The sequence below is a fragment of the Opisthocomus hoazin genome, chromosome 29 (genome assembly GCF_030867145.1).
Source record: "Opisthocomus hoazin isolate bOpiHoa1 chromosome 29, bOpiHoa1.hap1, whole genome shotgun sequence".
NCBI lineage: Eukaryota > Metazoa > Chordata > Aves > Opisthocomiformes > Opisthocomidae > Opisthocomus > Opisthocomus hoazin.
This window is the reverse complement of record NC_134442.1, coordinates 4247019-4269202: the sequence shown is the minus strand read 5'-3', so window position 1 is coordinate 4269202 and position 22184 is coordinate 4247019. Positions and strand designations below refer to the sequence as shown.

At 49.9% G+C, this 22184-nt stretch overlaps 1 protein-coding gene across 1 annotated transcript; it reads left to right on the top strand.

Annotated features, from left to right (window-relative positions):
• Positions 1 to 11876: 11876 nt before the first annotated feature.
• On the top strand, positions 11877 to 12854 carry LOC142364809 (olfactory receptor 14C36-like). The gene has a single exon (XM_075444935.1). It carries the CDS (start codon positions 11877 to 11879, stop codon positions 12852 to 12854), a length of 978 nt encoding a protein of 325 aa, XP_075301050.1.
• Positions 12855 to 22184: the final 9330 nt, after the last annotated feature.

Genomic DNA, 22184 nt, shown 5'->3' with positions numbered 1-22184 from the left:
GTTTGCGCACTGTGGCAGCAACGGTATTGCTGATTCAGGAAGCTCGAGAATTGACTATGGGCCAAAAGATGGTGGTGTATGTACCACACATGGTGGTAACTGTTTTAGAACAAAAGGAGGGTCATTGGCTATCCCCCAGCAGAATGCTGAAATAGCAGGTTGTCTTGCTGGAACAAGATGATGTGGAATTGAAAACCACAACCATTGTAAATCCAGCAATGTTTCTGTCGATGGAAAATCCGACAGGAAGTCTAGAAGATGAACATGACTGCTAACTGTTGAACAAGTCTATTCCAGCAGATCGGACCTGAAAGATGAACCTCTGGAAAATCCTGATTTGGAGTTATTTATGGATGGAAGCAGCTTTGTGAAAGAAGGAAGACGAACGGCTGGATACGCTGCTGTCACCACCACCAAGGTACTGGAGTCAGGAACGCTGCCTGCAAATACCTCGGCACAGAAAGCAGAACTGGTGGCATTGAAACAAGCCTCGCCAATGGCAGAAGGAAAGAGGGTAAATATACGGGCTGATTCCAAATGTGCATTTGGCATGATTGACGCTCATGGGGCTATCTGGAAAGAAAGAGGACTGCTTTAAGCCCAAGGATCATCGATAAAACATAAAGAAGAAATCCTCCAGCTCCTAGAAGAGGTGCATGAGCCAAAGGAAGTGGCAGTAATGCATTGCAAGGCTCATCAATTTGGTCAGACAGCTGTAAATATAGGTAATAGATTGGCAGATAAGACAGCAAGAGAGGCTGCGGAATGAGGTTTCCTTGCACTAGTACCAGTAAAACAGATAAAAATCCCGAATCTGAAACCAAAATATAGTAAATTGGATGAGCAATTGATGGAAGAATTAAAAGCACCACAAAATACAGAAGGGTGGTGGGTAACGCCAGAAAAGCAGGGAATAGTAACCCTGCAAGTCATGTTAGAACTTGCGAAAGAAAAGCATGCGCAGACACATTGGGGTGTAGATGCTATGGTCTAGAGTTTAAAATCATCTGCAGTGTGTGTAGGAATGACAGGAATAGTTAAATCAATGGTGGCCGATTGTCCAATTTGTCTCAAAAATAATCCCTTAAATTGGATTTGCCAATCAAATCTGTCTGTGATACAGTCTGGGTGTCTGTCATGCAACCACTCTGAATGGGAATTGCTTTTCTGTAGTTTTCTCTGCCAGCCATGGCATCTTAGCCATGTGGGCCCAGACTTCAACATTAAATTGCAGAGCTGCCCTGAATTCCAGAAGGGAACACGCGGATGAACGTGAGAAACCTTCCACTAGACTCAGCAGAGAATTAGTACATACAGCTGATGGAAATAAGAGGGAAACTTAGCTCTCTGTATGGCACATGACTCAGAAGAATACCTCCACTGGTTGCCCTACACGTGCTCCGGAGGGTCAGGGTCAGTTTCCCATTGGACACCTGCTGTGGTTTCAGTTGGGCAAAGGAGTCTGTCAACAGCCTCAAAGACAGTGCTCCTGGATATCATCCTGTTCCTGTTAATTCCTCTGTTAGAGTTTTCAGTTACCTGTGGGGATCTTGGACCACCTCTGGTACACCAGGTGTCACCAGGGGTTTGAGTCTGAACAGGTCACTCCTGGCATCTGTCTCCAGTAATTACCATGGGAGATGACACAAGCAGCTCCCAGGCAGCATGGTCCTATTTTCTGCCCACCTGAAGTGAGGGAAGAAGAATCTTGCCTCCCATTGGTTTGTGGCAGGCATAGAGGGAGCCAAGTCCTCTTTCAACCCCAGAACAGAAAACCAAGGATCAGATGCCTCAGCTGACTGAGCAGAATCCCTTCCCTCAGCAGGGGTGAAGGAGATCCTTCCCTGTAACCGTCTGGGTGTCCTGTCTCATAGTGGGACAAGGAAAAGTGACTCTTATGCCCAGCTGTACTCTGATTAGGAGAAATGGCTCTTCTGGAAAGAAGTGCTTCTCCCCAGCTGAGGCAGGCAACATCAGTGATGACTTCAGCCTGTTTCACAACCAATTCACCTGGAGCCCCAGGGACACCTGGAGGGAGCCCAGAGGGACAGAGTAAGTGCTGCCTTGGGCTGGTCCTCAGCTGCTGAGCTGGGCTGGGCTCCTGGGATGGAGGGAGCTCATGGTAACAGGGAAACACTTCAAAGAGACAGCTGTGCCCAGGAGCAGCTCCTCTGCCAAGCGCAGCAGGGCTGAGGGCACTGCCTGCAGGCAGCGAGGGTAGACAAGAGGAGTGAGAGGGACATTGAAGGCAGTCTGGGGTGGGAGGATGCTGAGAGCTCACGGAGGAAGACATCTTCACAGCCCCTGATGCGGTAAGACTCTGGCTGCAGAGCAATGCAGTTTTGTTCCTGGAAGTGTCTCCTAGACCTGACACATGTGACAGGTTATAGGACCTGTCAGGACGGCTTACCTAGTTCTGATGGTATAGAGGAGGAGGACGTGCTCCAGGGCAGTGATTGCCTGCTGCACCATCAGAGGGACAGGGCAGGATGGCTGCCTCCTCCCAGGGATGGCTGCAGCTGTGCCAACCTAGGGGTGCATGCAGGGGTGCCCCAGGATCTGAACAGAGTCCCTGCACCCCAGGGGACTCTGAGACAGGGCAGGAACTCTGTCACCTGACAGGATCAGCACTCAGTGTGCCCAGGAGCTCCCCATGGTGCTGTGGGGAGCAGCTCTGGGTGGCAGGAGTGGTAGGGCAGGGCAGGGTCCTTCTGCTCTCAGAGGCTGCTGCATGAGTCAGCGCTGCTCAGAGCTCCAGATCATCCTCAGGGCACTTCTGAGGGCTCCTTCCTCCTTCTGAGGAGCTTCCTTTGAAGAGGAGGGTCCAGGCAGGGATTACCTGGAAAGGAAGGTTCTTCCCTTGATTCATGCTGTGGAGTTGTAAAGGGGAAAGGAGCTTCTAATTTTACAAGTGACTGAAACTCTCTAACCATTGTGTGGCATGATCAGTAGGTCTGCTAGGAACCTCATAAACTGCCTTCAGCTCCCCCTAAGCCTGCAGGCAGCACCAGCATCACCTGTGCTGACAGCATCATGGTTTGTCTGACCTGCTCTTTACCACCTGCAAGCAGGGAAGTGTCCCTAGACTGTTCCCTCCCATGGGGAATTTTCTGTAGGGTAGAACTGAGCACACAGATGGTGAGAGGGGTTCTCTCAGCATTTGCTGTGAGGAAAATGATGTGGGAACAGAGAAGCAGGTGGGAAAGGTCCAGGAAGCAGAGGGGTGGGCAGAGAAGAACACAAAACTAAAAGCCATAATGTCATGGGAAAGAGAATTGGGAAAATTCCCTGTCATCCCCTCCAGGGCAGACCCCTCCTCTGAGCAAGCCCCCATGCCCCCTCTCTGACCCAGCTAAGCCTCTGTGCTCATGGCCGTGGGGCACAAGGCATCAGCCGCCCGCTCTGCAGCCAGAGCTCTGGCAGAGGAGAGGTGCCTCTCTCCAGCCATGAGCCCATTTCACTCTGCAGTGCGCAAGGGCTGAATGTGACTGTCTCACAGCGTTGGTGTCCCGAAGGCTGCAGGCACAGCTGCTTGAGGTGATGACTTTCGCTCTTTGTGTCTCCCTTGGTGGAAGGACCCTGGTGCCGCTCTTTCTTTTCCTACCTGTCAGTGCTGCTCCTGTTGCTGTTCTGGGTCTCTGAGGGTTTGGGGGAGTTTCAGACACTGAAGCTTCAGAACATGTGCAGTTTTTCAGACAAAGACTCTTCAAGCCATGCCAGGCAAGGTTCTGGGTGGCCGTGAGGTGCCCCAGCACCCTTCTAACCTGTGGGGCTCCAGGAAATGTGGGCTGTAGTCTTGGGAGATGAATGGCTGTCCCCAAAGAAGATCCTGTCTGTAGCACACTTGACCATTTCCCTGCAGTGTCCTGCCAGGCTGTGAGCTTGACACCAGACACAGCTGTGTCACAGCATCTTTGTGGTACCCGAGACACCCATAAAGAAGCCCCAGAGGTGCTAAGACTGTAGAAATGATGCTGAGCAGCTGTATGTGGCCAGCTGAAACGTGCCCTGCGTGTCCTTGCCTAGAAATGGAGTGTGGAGGCTGCCTTCGGGCACCCTGTGAAAGAGGGAGAAGTTTGGAGATGAGAGCTTTGAATATGGACTCCACTACTCTCAGCAGGGTCCGGCTTCTTTTGAGGGGAACACATAACTATGATCAGCCTTCAACTCAAGCACACGTGAGTGCTGGGTATCTGGGAAGAAGACTGATGGACAGACCATCTTCCCCCCGCCTGCAGTAAGTGACAGAAAATCCTATTGCCACTCAGGTCTCGTGAAAGAAAAGCTGAGCATTTCTACCTTGGGAAAAGACTCCCCAGGATGAACAGGAGTATCTGAAAGAAAAAAAAAATGGAAAAAACCCACAATGAGAAAATGAAAGATTTTAGCTTTCTTCCATGAAAAGTCTCTCATAACATGTCACTGTCTTTCCTTCTTCAACAGTCACCCATGCCCAAATGCATGTCTAACAGCAGCTCCGCCACACAGTTCCTCCTCCTGGTGTTCTCAGACAGGCGAGAGATGCAGCTCTTGACCTTCTGGCTCTTCCTGGCCATCTACCTGTCTGCCCTCCTCAGCAACGGCCTCATCATCACAGCCATAGCCTGTGTCCACCGCCTCCACACCCCCATGTACTTCTTCCTCCTCAACCTCTCCCTCATCGACCTGGGCTTCATCTCCACCACTATCCCCAAAGCCATGGCCAATTCCCTCTGGGACAGCAGGGACATCTCCTATGCAGTATGTGCTACCCAGGTTTTTTTTTTTTTCTTCTTCCTTGGAGCAGAGTGTACTCTTCTGACCATCATGGCCTATGACCGCTATGTTGCCATCTGCAGACCCCTGAGCTACGGGACCCTCCTGGGCAGCAGAGCTTGTCTCTGCATGGCGGCAGCTGCCTGGGGCAATGGCTTTCTCCATGCTGTGCTGCACACTGCCAATGCATTTCCCATACCCCTCTGCAAGGGCAATGCTGTGGATCAGTTCTTCTGTGAACTTCCACAGATCCTCAAACTCTCCTGCTCACACTCCTACCTTAGGGAAGTCTGGCTTCTCATGGTTAGTTCCTTTTTAGTTTGTGCTTATTTTATTTTCATTGTGCTGTCCTATGTGCAGATCTTCAGGGCCGTGCTGAGGATCCCCTCTGAGCAGGGACAGCACAAAGCCTTTTCCACGTGCCTCCCTCACCTGGTCGTGCTCTTCTCTTTTTATCGGTACTTGCATATTTGCCTGCCTGAAGCCTCCCTCCATCTCCTCCCCATCGTTGGATCTGGTGGTGGCAGTTTTGTACTCAGTGGTTCCTCCAGCAGTGAACCCCCTCATCTACAGCATGAGGAACCAGGAGCTCAAAGGGTCCATTAGAAAATTCATTTAATGGATATTTGTCAATGCTGATAAATCTGTCATCACTCTCTAGAAATGACATCTAGTGTATTCAAATGCAGGTCTGTGCGCTATTTGTTGTGTTATAATTCTTTTTTGATAGCAATACCTGTGTTGTTATTTAAGGTTATTATGTTCCTTCATAGTTGCTTGTATTCAGTTCACTCTCCTGAGAAGAGGACACTGTATAAATTTTTATTTAAACACCTTAAACTTGTATAAATTTTTTTCAAACACTATTTCACAGTTGACTCTCTCTTAGTATCTCTCTAACAAAATGGCATCTGTCCTGTGAAGTTGTTGAATGTTTGGCTGTTCTTCCAATGCTGATGTCAGGCTCAGGAATTTCATCCCCAAAAGGACCTCAGCAGAAAGTTCATTTTCACATTGGCAGCTGTTCGAGAACAAGGGTTGGATTTAGGACACTTCTGTTGTTTCTATTGACAGTGTAGATGGCGGACGGTCCGTGAGATACTACCATAGTACAGTGTCCCAGATGTGATAGGGCAGAGGATATCCTCCAGGAGGGGAATCTGGAGCTGCCTGGAGAGCCCATGAGATATGCATGGGCCATATGTGCCTGGGCTGGTCACTGACTGGTGCCTCACCAAGTGAGAGAGCAACCCAAGTTGGAGTCAACCAAAGGTAAAGCACTCATTCCAGGTATCTGCAAGGAGACAAAGATGGACACAGCCAACCTGACACAGAGCAACTCCAACAGGCGACAGTGCCTTTATAGCCACCCCACCAACAGCAGCATTTACACAACCATGAGCAACACAACCGGCCTCATGCTGTTCTCCCTCGCAGGCTGATCTGATGGGAAGGTTACACCAGTGCTCTGTACCTTCCCAGCAGAACTTACTCGCAGGCTCACACCCCCCTGTGGTCCCTGCAGTGTGGGCCTGGGCTATGGGTCTGACCAGTCTCAGAGATGTTACCCAACTGGCAGTTCCAAACCTCTGCCTCTCCAGATCCTGCTGTCATCCACCTTCTTGGTAGCCCTACTTAGAATTGACCAGCAAAGCAGGTACGTGCATTGATGCCCAAACACACACACATCAGTGAGCCTACTCACACAGCAGATAGCCAGGAGCAGAGTTTAATAAATGTTGTGGTTTAACCCCTGCTAGGCAGCTGAGCACCACACAGCTGCTCGCTCACTCCCCCTGTTGGGATGGGAGAGATGATGAGAAAAGTAAAAGTGAGACAACTCATGGGTGGAGATAAAGACAGTTTGACCGGGAAAGCAAATGCTGTGTGGAAAAGGAAAAAAAGCAAAGGAAAATAAGCAATCTATCCACTACTTCCCATCGGCAGGCTGATATCTAGCCATTTCCAGGAAAGCAGGGCTACACCGCGAGTGATGGTTCCTTGGGAAAAAATCCCATCACACTGAACATTGTCCCTTGGACCTAAATCTGTCTCTGATGAGGTAAATGCTACTGCTGGACCTAAATCTTTCTCTCCCCAGCTAAGCGAGGGAACATCAGAGGTTCCTTCAGGTTGTTTCACAGCAGCTTCCCCTGGAACTCCAGGGATACCTGTCAGGGCCCAGAAGGGGTTAAGAAAGTGCTGAAGGGAAAGTTGAGAAAGTTCAGAAATGATCTACATGCTCTGCTGGTTTTTCTTCTGCAGAGTCCTGCTTCAAGGCACCAAGGCCTGGCAGACTTTGTGGGTGAAAACAGAGGGGAAGAGGACAGAGTACCTCACAGTGATCTGTACCTTCTCTCACCAAGTTCAGCAGTGGCCACACATTATTTTTGTTACTTATTCTTGAGCTGTACCTTCAGTACTAACAGCTTATCCTGATGCCCTTGGACCCCCTTGCAAGTATTACCTCCTGGGGAGATTTGGCCTTCCTAAAACCCTCCCTATTTCTAAATTCCTCCTTGGAAGTGAGATCCTCTGTCCACAACCTCTCTGTCAGCCTTTTTCCATGGAGCTTCCCAAGAAGTTGCTTGTTTAGCCAAGCTGGTGTCCTGTGAGGTCCTCTTGGTTGCTGGAGTATCAGCACAGACACTTTATGGGCACAGAGGATGCTGTCCTTGAGAAGCAGTTGCACTGAATTCTGCTGCCCTTGAGTGACACTGCCCATTGGAAGTTCCCGGCCTTCGCAAACGTCTGACACCCTGAGACCTGGTGTCTGCACTCTGCTGCTCTCCTTCCACACTCCCTTTGGGAGCTGAGACTCCACTATGGCTTTGCTACTGGAGCCAAGGCTGACCAGGATGACACAGGTTTTCAGATCCTGGTGAGCATCAAGTTTGTTGGTCCATCTGTGCTAAACAGCTGATGCAAAGAACCTCCAGACACCTAAAGGATAATTTGCACTCCGCTGTCCAGTGAATGTCATGGTAGTCAGATGACTCTTTGCCGCCAGCTGCCCACCAAATCTCTCTCTCATTCCATCTCCTTCTTCGCTCACCTTGGTGTCTGCAGGGTTGCTTCTCTCATTCATTTCTTTTACAGCTGCTGCCCACTCTCTTTTGTCTTTTCTCCAATAGGTCAGCAGAGAAGGGCCACCACAATTGTGTATTGGCTCAGTTTTGGGCAGTGGCTGGTCCATTTCAGACACAGCTGAAACCTGGTCTCTTCAAAACGGAGTCAACTCTTGATCTCTTCTCACCTAAACCACTGCTGCAGCCCCCCTCACTGCCACCAAAGCCTTACCATGGAAACCCAATACACAGGGTCATTAAAGTCCCCGCTAATATGTGAGGCCTTTGACCACAAGACTTCCTCAGGCTGGCTAAATAAGATTTAGGCCCCTTCCTCTCCCTGACTACAGATTCTTTATGTCAGAGCACAGATTTTCTGGACTTCAGCCATGGCACCAGGGCCAGGCTCAGACATGAAACAAAGAAAGATGTTCCCGAGTGCCCAAGGTCCCATGCAAGCAAAAGCTTTGCTTCAGAGCATGCTAGTTTGGAGGGAAAATGGCAACATAAAGAGGAAATGAGGACTCCCTAATGAATGAATAACCTGATGAACCCTCAGAACCAGAGGTACGCAGAGCTGGACTCCCTGGCAGGACAGGGCTTTGCTGTCCCTGGTACCCCTGCAGCTCAGGAGGGCTTAAGGTGAAGTTAAAGCTGATCCCCAGGAAGGACAGGGTTCTTTCAATAATGTCCTTGGTTATGGACATGCCGTGATCCAAGAACACTGTGAAAATCATTGATCTCTTCCTTGATTGCATCATCAAATGTGGGAGATTGTCGATGTGGGAGATGTCCCACATTGTCGATGTGGGAGAAGCATCGCCTACATCTACTGGATAGAGGTGGGACAGGACTTGCCTCATGGCAAGAAAGAACAAAAGCACTGAACATGCCTGAGATTCTCTTGGGGCCTGTTACATGGCTGCTTTGAATGGGGATGGTGTTCCTGCAAGCCTTGTGCTGTCCTTGCTGGCTGCATGCGGTTGTGCTGGAGAGCCCTGGTACCTCAGGTAGCATCACAGGGTGTAGTTCACCTTCAAAATGAGCAGCTCCCTGAGTTAGGTCAGGCCTTGTAGGGGTGTCTGTGGGAAACCTGCCAGAGCTGCCAATGGAGATCTGGTAAATACAGCTGGTGGAGAAGAGAGAGAGACCCAGCTCTGCAGATGGCAATGACTGCATTTGCTCAGAGGAATTCCTCTCCAGGCTGCCCTGAACATAACGAGCAGGAACAGGCTTCGTTGCCCTAGATGTGGGCATCTGCTGTCACTGCAGGTGGCTCAAGGCAGGCTCTACCAGTCTCCAGAATGATGACCATAGACATTTCCCTGTCCCTCTTTATGGCTCGATCAGAGCTTATAGTTACCTGCACATCTCCTGGACCATCTCTGGTCTCTCAAATGTCACCTGTTGTTTGCATAGGTCCAGGATATTCCTGCCTTTCACAGTCTGGGTATCCTGTCTCATAGTGGGACAGGAAGAGGTGACTCTTGGATTAACTTTGTCACCAGTTGGACAAAAGATTTGCTGCAAAGAAGTTTGCCTCCTGATGTGATGGAGGAAACTTCAGTGATTACTTCAGCCTGTTTCACAGCAAGTTGTCCTGGAGCCCCAGGGACAACTGGAGGAGGCCCAGAGAGGGTAGAGAAAGTGCTGCCTTGGGCTGGTCCTGTGCTGCTGAGCTGGGCTGGGCTCCTGGGAAGGAGGGAGATCATGGCAACCAAGAAGCACTGCAAAGACAGCTGTGCCCAGGAGCAGCTCCTCTGCCAAGCACAGCAGGGCTGAGGACCCTGCCTGCAGGCAGCGAGGGGAGAGGAGCGAGGCAGAGAGAGGTTAAAGGCAGTGTGGGGTGGGAGGATGCTGAGAGCTCAGTGGCAGGGAATTCATCAGAACCCATGATATGGTAAGTCTGTGGCTACAGGGAAATGCAGATGAGTGTCTTGGAAGGGTTTCCTAGGCATGGCACATGCCATGGCTGATAGGAGCTGTCAGGATGGCTCTCCTGGTTATTCTGGTTTGATGCAGAAGGATGTGCTTCAGAGAAGGGACTGCTTCTGGTGCATCAGAGGGACAGGGCAAGGCAACTCTCTTCTCCCAGGCTTGTCTGCAGGATTAGGAAGGCAGGTGTGCAGCCAGAGGTCCCCAGGATTGTCCTTCAGAGCAGGGTCCCTGCAATCCAGGAGGCTGCGTTCTACGGAAGGATCTCTGCTGCCTGCCAGGATCAGTGTTCAGACTGTCTAAGAAGCTCCCCATGGTGTTGAGGGGAGAAGTTCTGGGTTGAAGGAGTGTCCCATAGCAGGGCAGGGTCTTTTTGCTTTGAAGAGTGCTGCATGGGTCAGGGCTTCTCACAGCTTCAGCTCTACCTCATGTCTTTCTAAGGGGACTTCTCAAGAAGCACATCATTTTAGTGGCTCCTGGAAAAACAAGGACCTTTCCTGACTCTTTGTCTGGTTGTCTGGGTTTGATACTGGAGACAAAAGTTCTCATTTCTGCTGAAGAATGTGCTTTGAGATGCCTAGTGTCTTACACTGAGAGACCGGTAACTCAGGGAGAAGCACCTCAAAGCACTGTACCCAACTGCCTCCATCCACCTCAGTGACATCTTCCTCTTTCCAGCCACATCAGGTTTCTGTGATCTGGTTTTCAGCCCCTGCTCGCACAGAGATGTCCCTGGGCAGTGCCCTGCCCCTGGGAGGTGTTGGCAGGGCAGAGATGAGCACACAGCGAGTGGGACGGGGTTTGTGAGCACTGACAGGGAGTTGAGCTGGGGCCAGGGAGACGGCTCCTGCCAGGAGCAGCTCCAAGGAGCAGAGACACAGGCAGGGAGTGAGAGGGAGCTGCTGCCAGAAACACTGGGGAGGGGGATGGGGGAACGTCCCTGCTGTCCCTGCGGCACAGACACCTTCCACTCAGCCACTCCTCTCAGAAACCAGAGGTCAGAAAAGGAAAAGCTCCTGATTTCCATCTGTCTTTGTATATCCCTTCTCCCTTGGCAAGCCCATTGTGACATCTCACTGCCATCCCCTCTTGCCTGGGCTGCCCTTGGTCTCACAGCTTGATTTGCTGAGTCAGTGTGGGGAGTGAGGTTTGGGGGTGACAGGTTCAGCTCCTGTTCAGATGCTGACCCTTTGGGTCCTGCAATGTAGATGTTTCTGTGGGAGCCAAGTGCCCCAGTCCCCTCCAGACAACTTCAGGACATCCCGCTGTTTCCCTGGAGGGTCCTGCTGGGCTGCAGGGTGCCCTGCCAAAGGGCACAGCTCTCCCACAGTATCTCTGTTCTACCCAGGATCTCCATGGAGAAGACACCTCGGTACTAAGGCCATGGCACTGCTGCTGGGCAGCTGTACGTGGGCAGATGCAATGGTGCCTCGGTGTCCCAGTCTGGGAGGGGGGAGATGAGAAAAGGCAGTGAGTCTGCCCAATTGCTCTCTGAACCTGAATTCCTCTGCTCTCAGCAGTATCCACTTTCTTTTGAGGGGAACACCTGAGTGTGCTCCTCCTCCAGCTCCCAGCTCCCAGCACAGCTGAGCACAGGGCTGAGGGGCAGAGCAGCTCTCCTCACTCTGCACTGAGGGACAGTCCCTCTGCCTCTCAGGACCCACAGGATTTCACTTGGAGTGCGTTAGAAATGTCAGGGATTTCAGCCATCCAGACCCACTCCTAAATGTGGCAGGTGCGACTGGAACCAAATAAACGGAACAGATTCCCCTCAGCTCAGTTCTGCAGCTGGGCAAATTAGGAACAACAGTGACAAAAAGGTGTTTCGTAAATCACGAGTAACTTTTATTCAAGATCTCCTTGCGTTCCTAGTTCTCTCTTCCTGCACAGCAAGAAGGACTGCTCGGGAATCCATTACAGAATTTCTGCTCACAACGGCCCCCCCAGCCAGCAAAACCCAGAGCCCAGGTGAAGGAGCTGAAGAGAGGTCTTCCTGAAAATACTGACTCTGACTATGGGGTTGCTATGAGACAAGCAACACATTCTGCTCAGAGAAGTCTGTCATGAATCAGTACTACATTTTCCTTTTCAACAGATCACCATAGCCAGTGGAAGCAAATGTCCAACAGCAGCTTCGTCACTAGGTTCCTCCTTCTGGCATTTGCAGACACACGGGAGCTGCAGCTCTTGCACTTCTGGCTCTTCCTGGCCATCTACCTGGCTGCCCTCCTCAGCAATGTCCTCATCATCACCACCATAGCCTGTGACCACTGCCTCCACACCCCCATGTACTTCTTCCTCCTCAAACTCTCCCTCATTGACCTGGGCTCCATCTCCACCATTCTCCCCAAATCCATGTCCAATTCCTTCTGGGACACCAGGGACATTTCCTACTGGGGTTGCTGTGCCCAGGTACTCTTTGTATTTTTCTTCTTTGGTGCAGAGTACTCTCTTCTGACCATCATGGCCTATGACCGCTACATTGCCATCTGCAGACCCCTGCACTACGGGACCCTTCTGGGCAGCAGAGCTTGTGTCCACATGGCAGCAGCTGCCTGGGGCAGTGCTTTGCTCAATGCTCTCCTGCACACTGCCAATACATTTTCCATACCCCTCTGCAAGGGCAATGCTGTGGGTCAGTTCTTCTGTGAAATCCCCCAGATCCTCAAGCTCTCCTGCTCAGAATCCTACCTCAGGAAAGCTGGGCTTTTTGTGGTTAGTTTATCTTTAGGTTTGGGGTGTTTTGTTTTCATTGTGCTGTCCTATGTGCAGATCTTCAGGGTCGTGCTGAGGATCCCCTCTGAGCAGGGACGGCACAAAGCCTATTCCACGTGCTTCCCTCACTTGGCAGTGGTCTCCCTGTTTATCAGCACTGCCATGTTTGCCTACCTTAAGCCCCCCTCATTCTCTTCCTCATCCCTGGATCTGGTGGTGGCTATTTTGTATTCGGTGGTTCCTCCAGCAGTGAATCCCCTCATTTACAGCGTAAGGAACCAGGAGATCAAGGCTGCTCTAAGGAAACTGACGACTAGACATTTTTCAGAAGCCATACACTTCCTACTTCCCTCTGCAAATGTCTGCCAGTGCAGGTCATAACAGGCCAGGTCTGTCTTTCCAGCATTACATTTTTTCATCCCATTTGTGATTTTCTTGTCTTTGAATTATGTAATTTTTCTTCCCCTCCTTCTTGAAAATTCACCCATCTTGTGTGACCCTGAGACTTTGTGCAAATGGGGAGTATCTTCTTGTATGTAAGTGAAATAAATGAAACTGCAGAAACTTTTGTGTCAGACATCCATCCTCAGGGTACAAGGAATGAATGGGAAATGAAAACACCTTTCTAGCTGCACCAGCTCTTGGAAGGCTGGTCTGTGCCTGGAGCAGTCAGAGTTCTTGAGAACTGGAATGGCCAGGGCTTTTGTGCTGGCCTGGGGAGACAGAATGGCATGGAGGGGCTGCAAAGCTCTCAGGATCTCCTGGAGAGGAGATCAGGGGACACAGGATGCCTCCTTTTCTTTCTGCTATGCATGGTCCTTCATCTCTGGGGCTGAGTCCTCTCTGAGCCCCAGCAGCTGCTGTGCTCTTCAGAGGGGCTGAGGTTGTGGAGTGACTGCCCAGAGCACCCTGCGGTGGGCACTGCTGTGGGGCCAGCCCAGACTGGGCTGTGCTGGGGAGAGGACATTGTCAGTGGAAAGAGGGCAGGGGAGGTGGGAGAGCTTGGAGGGAGCTGCTCTGGACTGAGAAGTACCTGGGAGGGAAAACCATCAATGTATAACTCGTGCTGCCTGACTGTGCAGGGGGAAGACTCACACCCAAGGGTTTGAGGTGCAGAGCCAGGGCTGATGGAAGCGTTGGAACGTATACAGGTACAGGAGAGAGGAGACTGGTCTGTGCCCTTGGTGGCACAGACAGACTAGGAAGGTGGCCCAGGTGCCTTTGTAACCGCTCAGCCATTGGCCCTTTCTCACTGGCCATTTCAGTCACGGGCCGCTCAACACAGGTTTCTAGGTAAGTTTTGCTGTAAAGACGTCTCCACCCTCCTGCTGGGCCTCTCTTTTGGCCTACATCCTGGCAGACCCTGGAGCAAGGCTGTCTGTGAAGCCCTACATAGAACACAGCCTCTCCAGGAGCTTGGAGCAGCTGCCTGACAGCAAGGCCATGGGAAAACAAACACTGAGAACTACTGTAGGTATCATTTCAGGGGAACTATTCCCCACTCTGAATGCACACTGTCCTGTGCGGTGCCTGCTCAGTGGGTCTGTGGGACCATATGCAGAGATCACTTCTTGCTAGAGAAAGAGTGCCAGCTGCTGAACCTGCTGCTTTTGCCCTAGTATTTCAGGGATTCACCCAGACATAACTTTCCACTGTGCTTTGATCCTTCCCGCAGCAAGGCAGGAATCTCAAGCATATTTGACAGATTACCTTGGCGTCTATCACAGGCCCATGTTATCCAAACACAGACCTTCTACTTGTCAAGCACACAAGACTAAACAATGATTAGTATGCTATATGTGTTTTTCACACCCCAGATGCAAGTCACTTGAGCACGTTGACAATACTCCTTGCCAATCTTCCATTATCATCCCACATGCAGCATGTGACAATCCAACAGCACACACCATTTCCCCTGCCCTGAAAGTCTGTTATGACAGATGGAACCCAACCTCATGGGCTAAGTGAACTCAACGAACATTTTAGAGGGATGACCCATATGGTAAGGAATGTTATCTCTGTGTGTAAATCAAAGGACAGGAAAACTGGTGATCATTTACTGGAAACTGTGGGATCTGAGTGTGATGTAGATTTTATACAATTTGTATTTTATACAAAAAGGGGCAGATGCTGTCCTGGCTTCAGCTGTGTCTCACAGCTTCTTCTCCTTGACCGTCGTTGTACCCTCCCACGCAAAGAGGTCATCTGTGTTTACCTGTCCCTCCCATCCCTAGTTTGGCTTCCTTTGCAGCTTCATTTGGCATTTCCAAGCTTGTCACCATGACAATTCTTCCCTTGGTCAGCAGTTCCATTCAACAGGTACCTCCTTCTACTATCTGTACTGTCCTGCAACTCCTCATGCTGCTGTCTTGTCAGAGGCACCACAAATCTGGTACGCACACATTAGAAGTGGACAAAAGAGAGCTTCACTCCAGGGGGAACTTTGAGAAGCTTTTAGATTTGGCAGTAGAAGCCTGATGAAGTTTTACAAGAAGTTACAAGTCATTTTGGGATGTGAGAATAACTCAAATAAATGCGGGCAGGTGGGCACCTGAACAGCTCAAGAGTGACCCTGAGGAGAAGGGCCTGGGCATACCAAGGGATGCTATATGAGCGAGTGGCGCATGCTCAAAGTGAATAAGGCCAACAGCATACAGGGCTGTATTAGCAGGAGCCTGTCAACCCAGACCAGAGACTTACACCACCTTGACTCAGCACTGGTGCAGTCACATCTGATCTAGTGTGTCTGCACATGGGGCTCCCCATTCTGGAGGAATGTGTAGGAACCAGAAAGGTTCTAGAGGAGATCTGCCAGGATGGGTTTTACGGCTTCTGTAGAGAGGCTGAGGGACCTGGGCTTCTTTAGTCTTGTGGAGGCTGAGGGCACTGAAGTAGTAGCCTGCATCTGCCTGAAGGGTTGTTTCAGAGGTGGTGGATCTTTTCTTGGTAGTGAGAAGGGAAGGAAACCTTCAGAAAATGCTGCTTGGAAAGGTCAGGGTAGAGGTGAAGAAAAAGAGGTCTCCCTCATAGGGTATTTTTGCTGTGTAAGAGGTCACCCAGATAGAGTCTGGATCAGCCCATGGATATGAATGTCAAGGAGAAGCCAGTGAACGTGGAGAGACATCAATTAATGTACGGAAATGCTGGTGTGAGCACTGGGTAGGAAGTAAAGATGTGTGACTAGAGGCTGAAGGGAAAGAATTGTGCACATGGGACAGTGTAGGACAGCATGTAGTAAAGATGACTAAGGACTCTGGCTGGGCTAAAGGTTTCAACAGGACCAAGGGCTTTGTCCCCTTGGCTACGGTATGGCAGTTGCCTCTAACACCGATTCCTACCAGGAGAAACTTTCTTTTGAGGCTCTGAACTGTGTTTCATCCTTGCGTCTTCTTTGGGAGGCTGAGAGGTTTTGCAGAATTTTCCCACACTTGTCATTGCTCACCCACACATTCAGCTGTCCCCATAAAGAGCCCTGAGCCACAGGTGAGGGACAGTATCTGCCTTCCCAGGGCCTGGGGCTCAGGCCTTGGCCTTGCTGCTTCATAAAGAAGACCAAGGGTTTTCTCAGCATTGCAGCCACCTGCACAACGCGTTTGCCTACCTACAATAATGGCCTCCCATTCTCTGCTCTAAGGAGTCCTTGGGGAGGCTTTGTCAGTAATGGCCCGCAGTGGGGCCAATCAGTGCTTCCAGGTACTTGGAGTATTGCTTCTGACTTCCTGAACAGTTTTTTCTGTCTCCTCTCAGCATCTGAGGTTCATGGACTCAACACCAAATACCCCATGGGGCTCATTAAAATACAAAAAGTGCTAAGCTAAAAGGCTCATGTAATTTTCTTCACTTCTTCAAGAATTCTACCACTAGCTGGAGTTTATTCATAGAGTAGATAAGGAGGAAGGTGTCATACTGTGCGTAATAAAAATATTTGTTGATTTTAAGGGATACTTTTAATTGCTTTTCAGTTTACAGAATTAGTGGTAGAAAAATTTTCCAAGTGATATTGTTCTAGGGTGTCTCCTCAGGAGGGCTGGACAGGTAGGAAAAGCAGTCCCTTGAGGTCTGAAACTCTGTATGGACAACTTTTGCTCCTCACCTCCCCAACCCTAATGTTTCTCTCATCAGCCACCTGGGACTTGCGTCACCAATCTTTGCATCAGACTTCTCCAGTGATCTCTGCAGCTGGATGTTACAGCTCCATTGCACCATCTCCCACCTCCTCTCCATAGAGAGCTGGCTGCACACAGGCACAGCAGGAGTTCTCCTATTTGCAGGAAAAGAAAAATTAAAGCATAATTAAAGTCCACAAACAAAACACACAGTACAAACTTACTGTAATTACAATCCACGTCTTATGAGGTTGCCTTCTTATAAGGCATCCACTTTCGAGAAATATTGTAGCTAGGTAGAGGAAAAAAACTAGTTATAAACATAATTAGAGAGTTAGCTAAGGAGACAATTAGTCTACTGAAAGGCACGCAAACTTTTAACTCCCTGATGTCAAAATAGCAGCTCGGTAGGTCGCAGGAATCTGAGAACACAGAGTAAAAGGAGGAGAAAAGTGGTCAATAATGGAAAGGGCCTTTGTCTAGGCAGCCTGCATCTTCAAAAAATTACTTTAGAAATAGCCAAGACAGGTGAAAATATATTAAAATTTGAAGGAATTCTATACATCTTTTAACAGGCAGAATAGCGGTTATGAAGTTCTAGGGGAAGATCGACATTTCTTTGGAATATCCCTTTCAAAACTTCATGGTCTTGGTAGAGGGCCTCCTCTTGTGAGTGAGGACAAGGCAATGTCGCACCTGTTGTTGAAAAAGGTCAGAAAGTCAACCCAGGGAACCCCAGGCTGTACAAGGTCACTTTGGCATTTCTGTGCACCGAAAAAAGAAGAATGTGTCCGAAAGCAGTCAGCATGGATTGATGATGGGTCATCATGTCTCTGAAGCCTGATTGCCAACATGATGAATTATCGGCATTTGTGCATGAGTAAAGAACAGTGGATGTCATTTTTGACCCTTCTGACATGGTCTCCCTCAATGTCCTTTTTCCCAGGTTAGGCCATTAATGTCTGAATAGATTGACAAAGAAATGAGTAAAAAACCAGTTGGATCATCAGGCTTAGAGAGCAGTGGTGAAAGAGTCATGCCCTACCTGGAGGTCACTGGGATGTACCAGGGCATTGTGGGACAGTAGAGGGAATTTTCCTTGACTCCTCACGTGTGTCTTCCCAAGCTCAACTTTACTCCTAACCCCGAACACCCAAGTGCCATTGGGAGGATGTGGAATGGGAGTGGCAGTCAGTTCATAACACTCTGTTTCTGAAATTCTCCATTGTGGGTCCTTCCCACTGTCTACCGTTCTCCACAAACTGCTCCATAGTGAATCCTTTCGACAGGGTACAGTCCTTCAGGAATGGACTGCTCCTGTGTGGGTCCCCCAGAGGCCATAGGTCCTGCCCAAAAACTTGTTCCTTCATAAGCTTCTGTCCATGGGCAGCAGCTCCTGTGGGGAGCCTGCTCCACTGTGGTGCCACATGGGCTGCAGCTCTCACTATCCCAAAGCATAAAGGCCAGCGCACCATGGCTTCTCTTCTGAACCAGACCACCAGATGTCCTGAAGGATGGCTGTTTCCTAGCCCCATAAGAGTTTAGAAAACTCAGTGCTTGTACCACGCCAGTGTCTTGGCTATTGCTCATCCATGTTTGCCCAGTGCCAAGGTGTTCTCTGTTTCTTGCTCTGCTCCCTCCCAGTGAGAAAGTGGGTGATGGGAAGGATGTTGTGAGGGTACACAGCCACGACAGCAGATCCAGTCTGCCCAGAGGCATATTCCATATCATATGACAGACATTACAAAGATGTGGAATTAAGAAAGTTTCAGGACAGAGATAAGAAAAGTCTGTTTCTACATCCAAACATTGCAGCAGGTCTTAAAGTGATGTTGTGCCATCTCTGTGCTTGGAAGCTTTCCGGCCACCACAGGATCAAGCCTTCAGCAATGTGGTCTGACTCCATGGCTGGTCCTGATGTGAGTGCGAGGCCAATAAAGAGACCTCCTGAAGTCCCATATAGGAGACTGGAAATTTAAATTATGCTGGGGTTCCTTTCTCCTCTTGGTCTTCCCTTGAGGACAGTTGGGAAAGTTCTCAGGTTCCCCATGACCATGGAACTAAGTCAGATGTTAGTATAGTCAGGCCAGCTGCAGCTTTCTTGTCCTGCTCCAGGTAGCATTGCTCAGATGCCAGGCTGCCTGACAAGGATGTCAAAAACACTCTCCATCATTTCCTTTGCTTCCCCTTTCATTCCCTTTTCACTCTTCCCACCTCTCCAGTCCTACTCTTTAACCATCCTTTTCAACTCCTGTTTAAAATAAAGCCAAGTCTTCTTTACATTTCCCCATTTGGTCTGCGTTTCCTCACTTTGGATCCTCCTCTCTTACATGATTACCACAGTTTTTTTTACTTTGATTAGCAAGTCCATGAACACTGGCACACTTTCCTTATCTGAAACTACTTTATTTATGGTCATATTAGAAGCGCAATGACTCAGGATGACCTTGAGTATACACATTTTCAAAGCTGGACAGTTGAAAGTTTTGTCCATGCGGACCTGGAGGCACCCGAGGATTTGAGCAACAGGAACCTGAAGCTTAAGCAGGAAAAGCTGCAGAATAAGTCCATGCAGCAGCATGGGAAGGGATCCGAATGGCAAAGGAGTTCCCTGAGGAGAAGGGACTGGGCATGATGATAGCAGAAGTCATAGGAGCCAGTGGGCTTCACATTTCAGAAAGAAAGTGGAGAAACCAGAGGAGGTCTGCCAAGATGGAGTGAGGGGCTGAAAGCATGAGGAGTGAGAACAGTCTGTGAGAACTGGGCCTCTCTGGCCTTTTGAAGGAGAGGCGTGCGTTGCCCTAGAAAGAGCCTATGCCTACCTGGACAGATGACAGAGCCAAGCTCTCCTCTGCGGTGAACAATGACATAAGAGAAACAATAGTCACAGAGGGCTTTTTTGGAGCTTTAGGCTGAGCCTTAGGAAAAATAAAATGGACTGGGAGGAGCATCGCTGTGATCTCTACCTTTGGAGGTCTTCAGGTTTCATCTCCACATTGTCACAGCCAGACTGGAGGGTGGACAGAAGACACCCAACAGTCTCTTCCCGACCAACCCTTCCATGAGCATGTGACTTGCTACGTGCTTTCTAAGAAGTGGTTAAGCTGGAGCTGCGTTCCTCTACTTCACAGGAAAACTCCACAAACACCGCAAGAAACCTCATGGACTGTTTGCATCCTGCTGTCTTGCTTGGCCCGTGAATACTGGGGAGACTGAGTAGTGCCCCATCAGAGTCAGGGTCTGGGATTCACACATTTCTTCAGGTCATTTAAATAAGACATTGTTCATTCCTCACCCTGGACCTGGCTGGGATGGAGTTAATTCTCCTCACAGCAGACCATATGTTGATCTGCTTTGGATTTGTAACTAAACCAGAATTGATAATCCATCAGTGTTGTGGCTACTGCTGAACAGTCCTTGCAGAGCATGAAGGTTTCCTCGTTTTCACACTCTGCCTGGACAGTGAGTTGGCTGAGTGTACAGAAGAACCTGAGACAGCTGACCCAAAATGACTGAAAGGATATTGCATACCATAAGAAGTCATGGTCAGTGATAATAACTCGGGGAGAAGAGGATGAAATGAAGGCATTTATGGTCATGATATTTGTCTTCCCATGTCACTGATACCTGTATTGAAGCCCTCATTTCCTGGCAATGGCTAAACCCGTGTCTGCCCATGGGAAGCAGTGACTGAATTCCTCATTATTGATTCTTCACACATGCAGATTTTGCTTCACCTATTAAACTGTCTTTGTGTTGACCCATGAGTTTTCTCACTTTTGTCACTGCTGACTGTCTCCTCCTTCATGCTGGGTGTATAAGGGTTGAGTGCGCAGTTCATTCTGGGTGTTTAGTTGTTGGCCAGGGTGAAACTATAAGTATTTCCTAGCACAGTGTTCTCCTTTTTAGTGTCTCCTTTGACCAACACACAAGCTCTCACCTAACTTGTTGCCTGTCCATAGAGGAGCTGAGGAATCCCTCAGAGTCAAACACTGGAGCAGAGACCGAGGGCACTTGGAGGAATCTCAGACAATGGGGATTTTCAAGATCTCTCGAGACACGGCCGTAAGCACCTGATCCAGCACCTGATCGGAGCTGTCTGATAAGAGGCTTGACTGAGAGACCACCTGTGGCAAGAGCTATGAGACCTGGTGTGTATGGAGTGTAAGGAGGAAAGTGATTTCCTTTATATTAATATGGCAGTAGAGCTGGGTATCACAAAGCCCTGGAGGATGATGGGGGTGACCATGCAGCAAACATCCCTTCTCAGGACTGAGGTGTAGAGCCAGAGATGGGAAGGGCTGGAGTGTGGGGTGGTCAGGCAAGATCATGCTGGCACAGCTTTCCTGGGGTGTCCAGGGAACATGGCACAGATAGGGCCCCTCTCTTCTACACCTGTCATGCCTTGCTTCCTTCACTGTGTCACCTGGCTCGGCACCATGAGCACCCTCCTAGGTGCCCTCACCCTGCATACTCAAACAGCCAAGATCTACACGGGTGTTTTCCTCTTCTGGAAACTTTCCCTCCTAGGCCAGCCCTTCCCCAGCTCTCTCCACCTCCCCTGCATTCTCCCCAGCCCAGTCCAGGAGAGCAGTCCAGTCTGGGCTGGCCCCACAAAACTGCCCATCACAGAGTGCTGTAGAATTCCGGGCACTCACCCCACAGCCCCAGCCCCTCTGAAGGGCACAGAGGCTCCTGGGGAGCAGAGAGAGGTGTCAGCCTTCCCCATCAGCCCCAGGGCTGAGGGCCAGCCACAGCATGAGGAGACAGAGACCAGTGTCTCCCACTGTTGCCTGCTCTTGTCTCCAAGAGACGCTTATTGAAAACTACAGGATGTCCCTCTGAACCAGCCCCTCTCCCCAGCACCAGACTCCTGGCCGAGGGGCTCCTAGGCTGCTCCTGCTGCCCCAGCAACAGTGTAGCCTGCCTGGAGGTGGTGCATGTAGAAACAGGTCTCCCTTTTTCATTTATCCCTCCCTGGAAGCATGAAGTTGGTCCTTTGCTGTTTTCCAGGGACATACCTGCCGAAAGAAAGCCTTTCCTCAGAGGACCATAACTGTGCTCACCTGGCTGGTCATACCTGCACCCTTGCCATGCTCCCCACAAGACCCTGAGCTGTCGGTGCTGCTCTGCAGGGCACATGGGCTCTAGTGCCTGAAACCATGAGGGGACAGTCCCATGGAGGTCCCTGTTGATCATTCATCATTTCCATTGCAACTGGGCACCAACACTTGGAGGCTCAGGAAAGACCAATTCCCCAATGCTTCACTCCATCTCATCCACCACTGAACCCCAGCAGAGCAGCACGGCCTCACAGAGACGAGCTCTTCAGCCTGTTCGTGACCCTGGCTTTGGAAAAAGAGCCATAGCTCCAGACGCGGGCACTGATGAAATCTGCTATTATTAGAAAGATATGATAGGGGAGACCAACAGTACCGCTGTGCCAGACAAATTCGTAAGGGTCAGACAGACTGGGTTCATGTCTCTGGAAAAGCGGAGTAGATGCAGACACTCATGGAGAAACTGAATTATCACAGATAAAATGCCCAAACCACAAGAGGTTCCCCAGATGATTTGGAAATCACTTGTGAAGAGACATGACAGC

Bases quoted from the DNA above. Each gene is read 5' to 3' on its own strand.
- LOC142364809 (XM_075444935.1), top strand. From the start codon at position 11,877: ATGTCCAACAGCAGCTTCGTCACTAGGTTCCTCCTTCTGGCATTTGCA.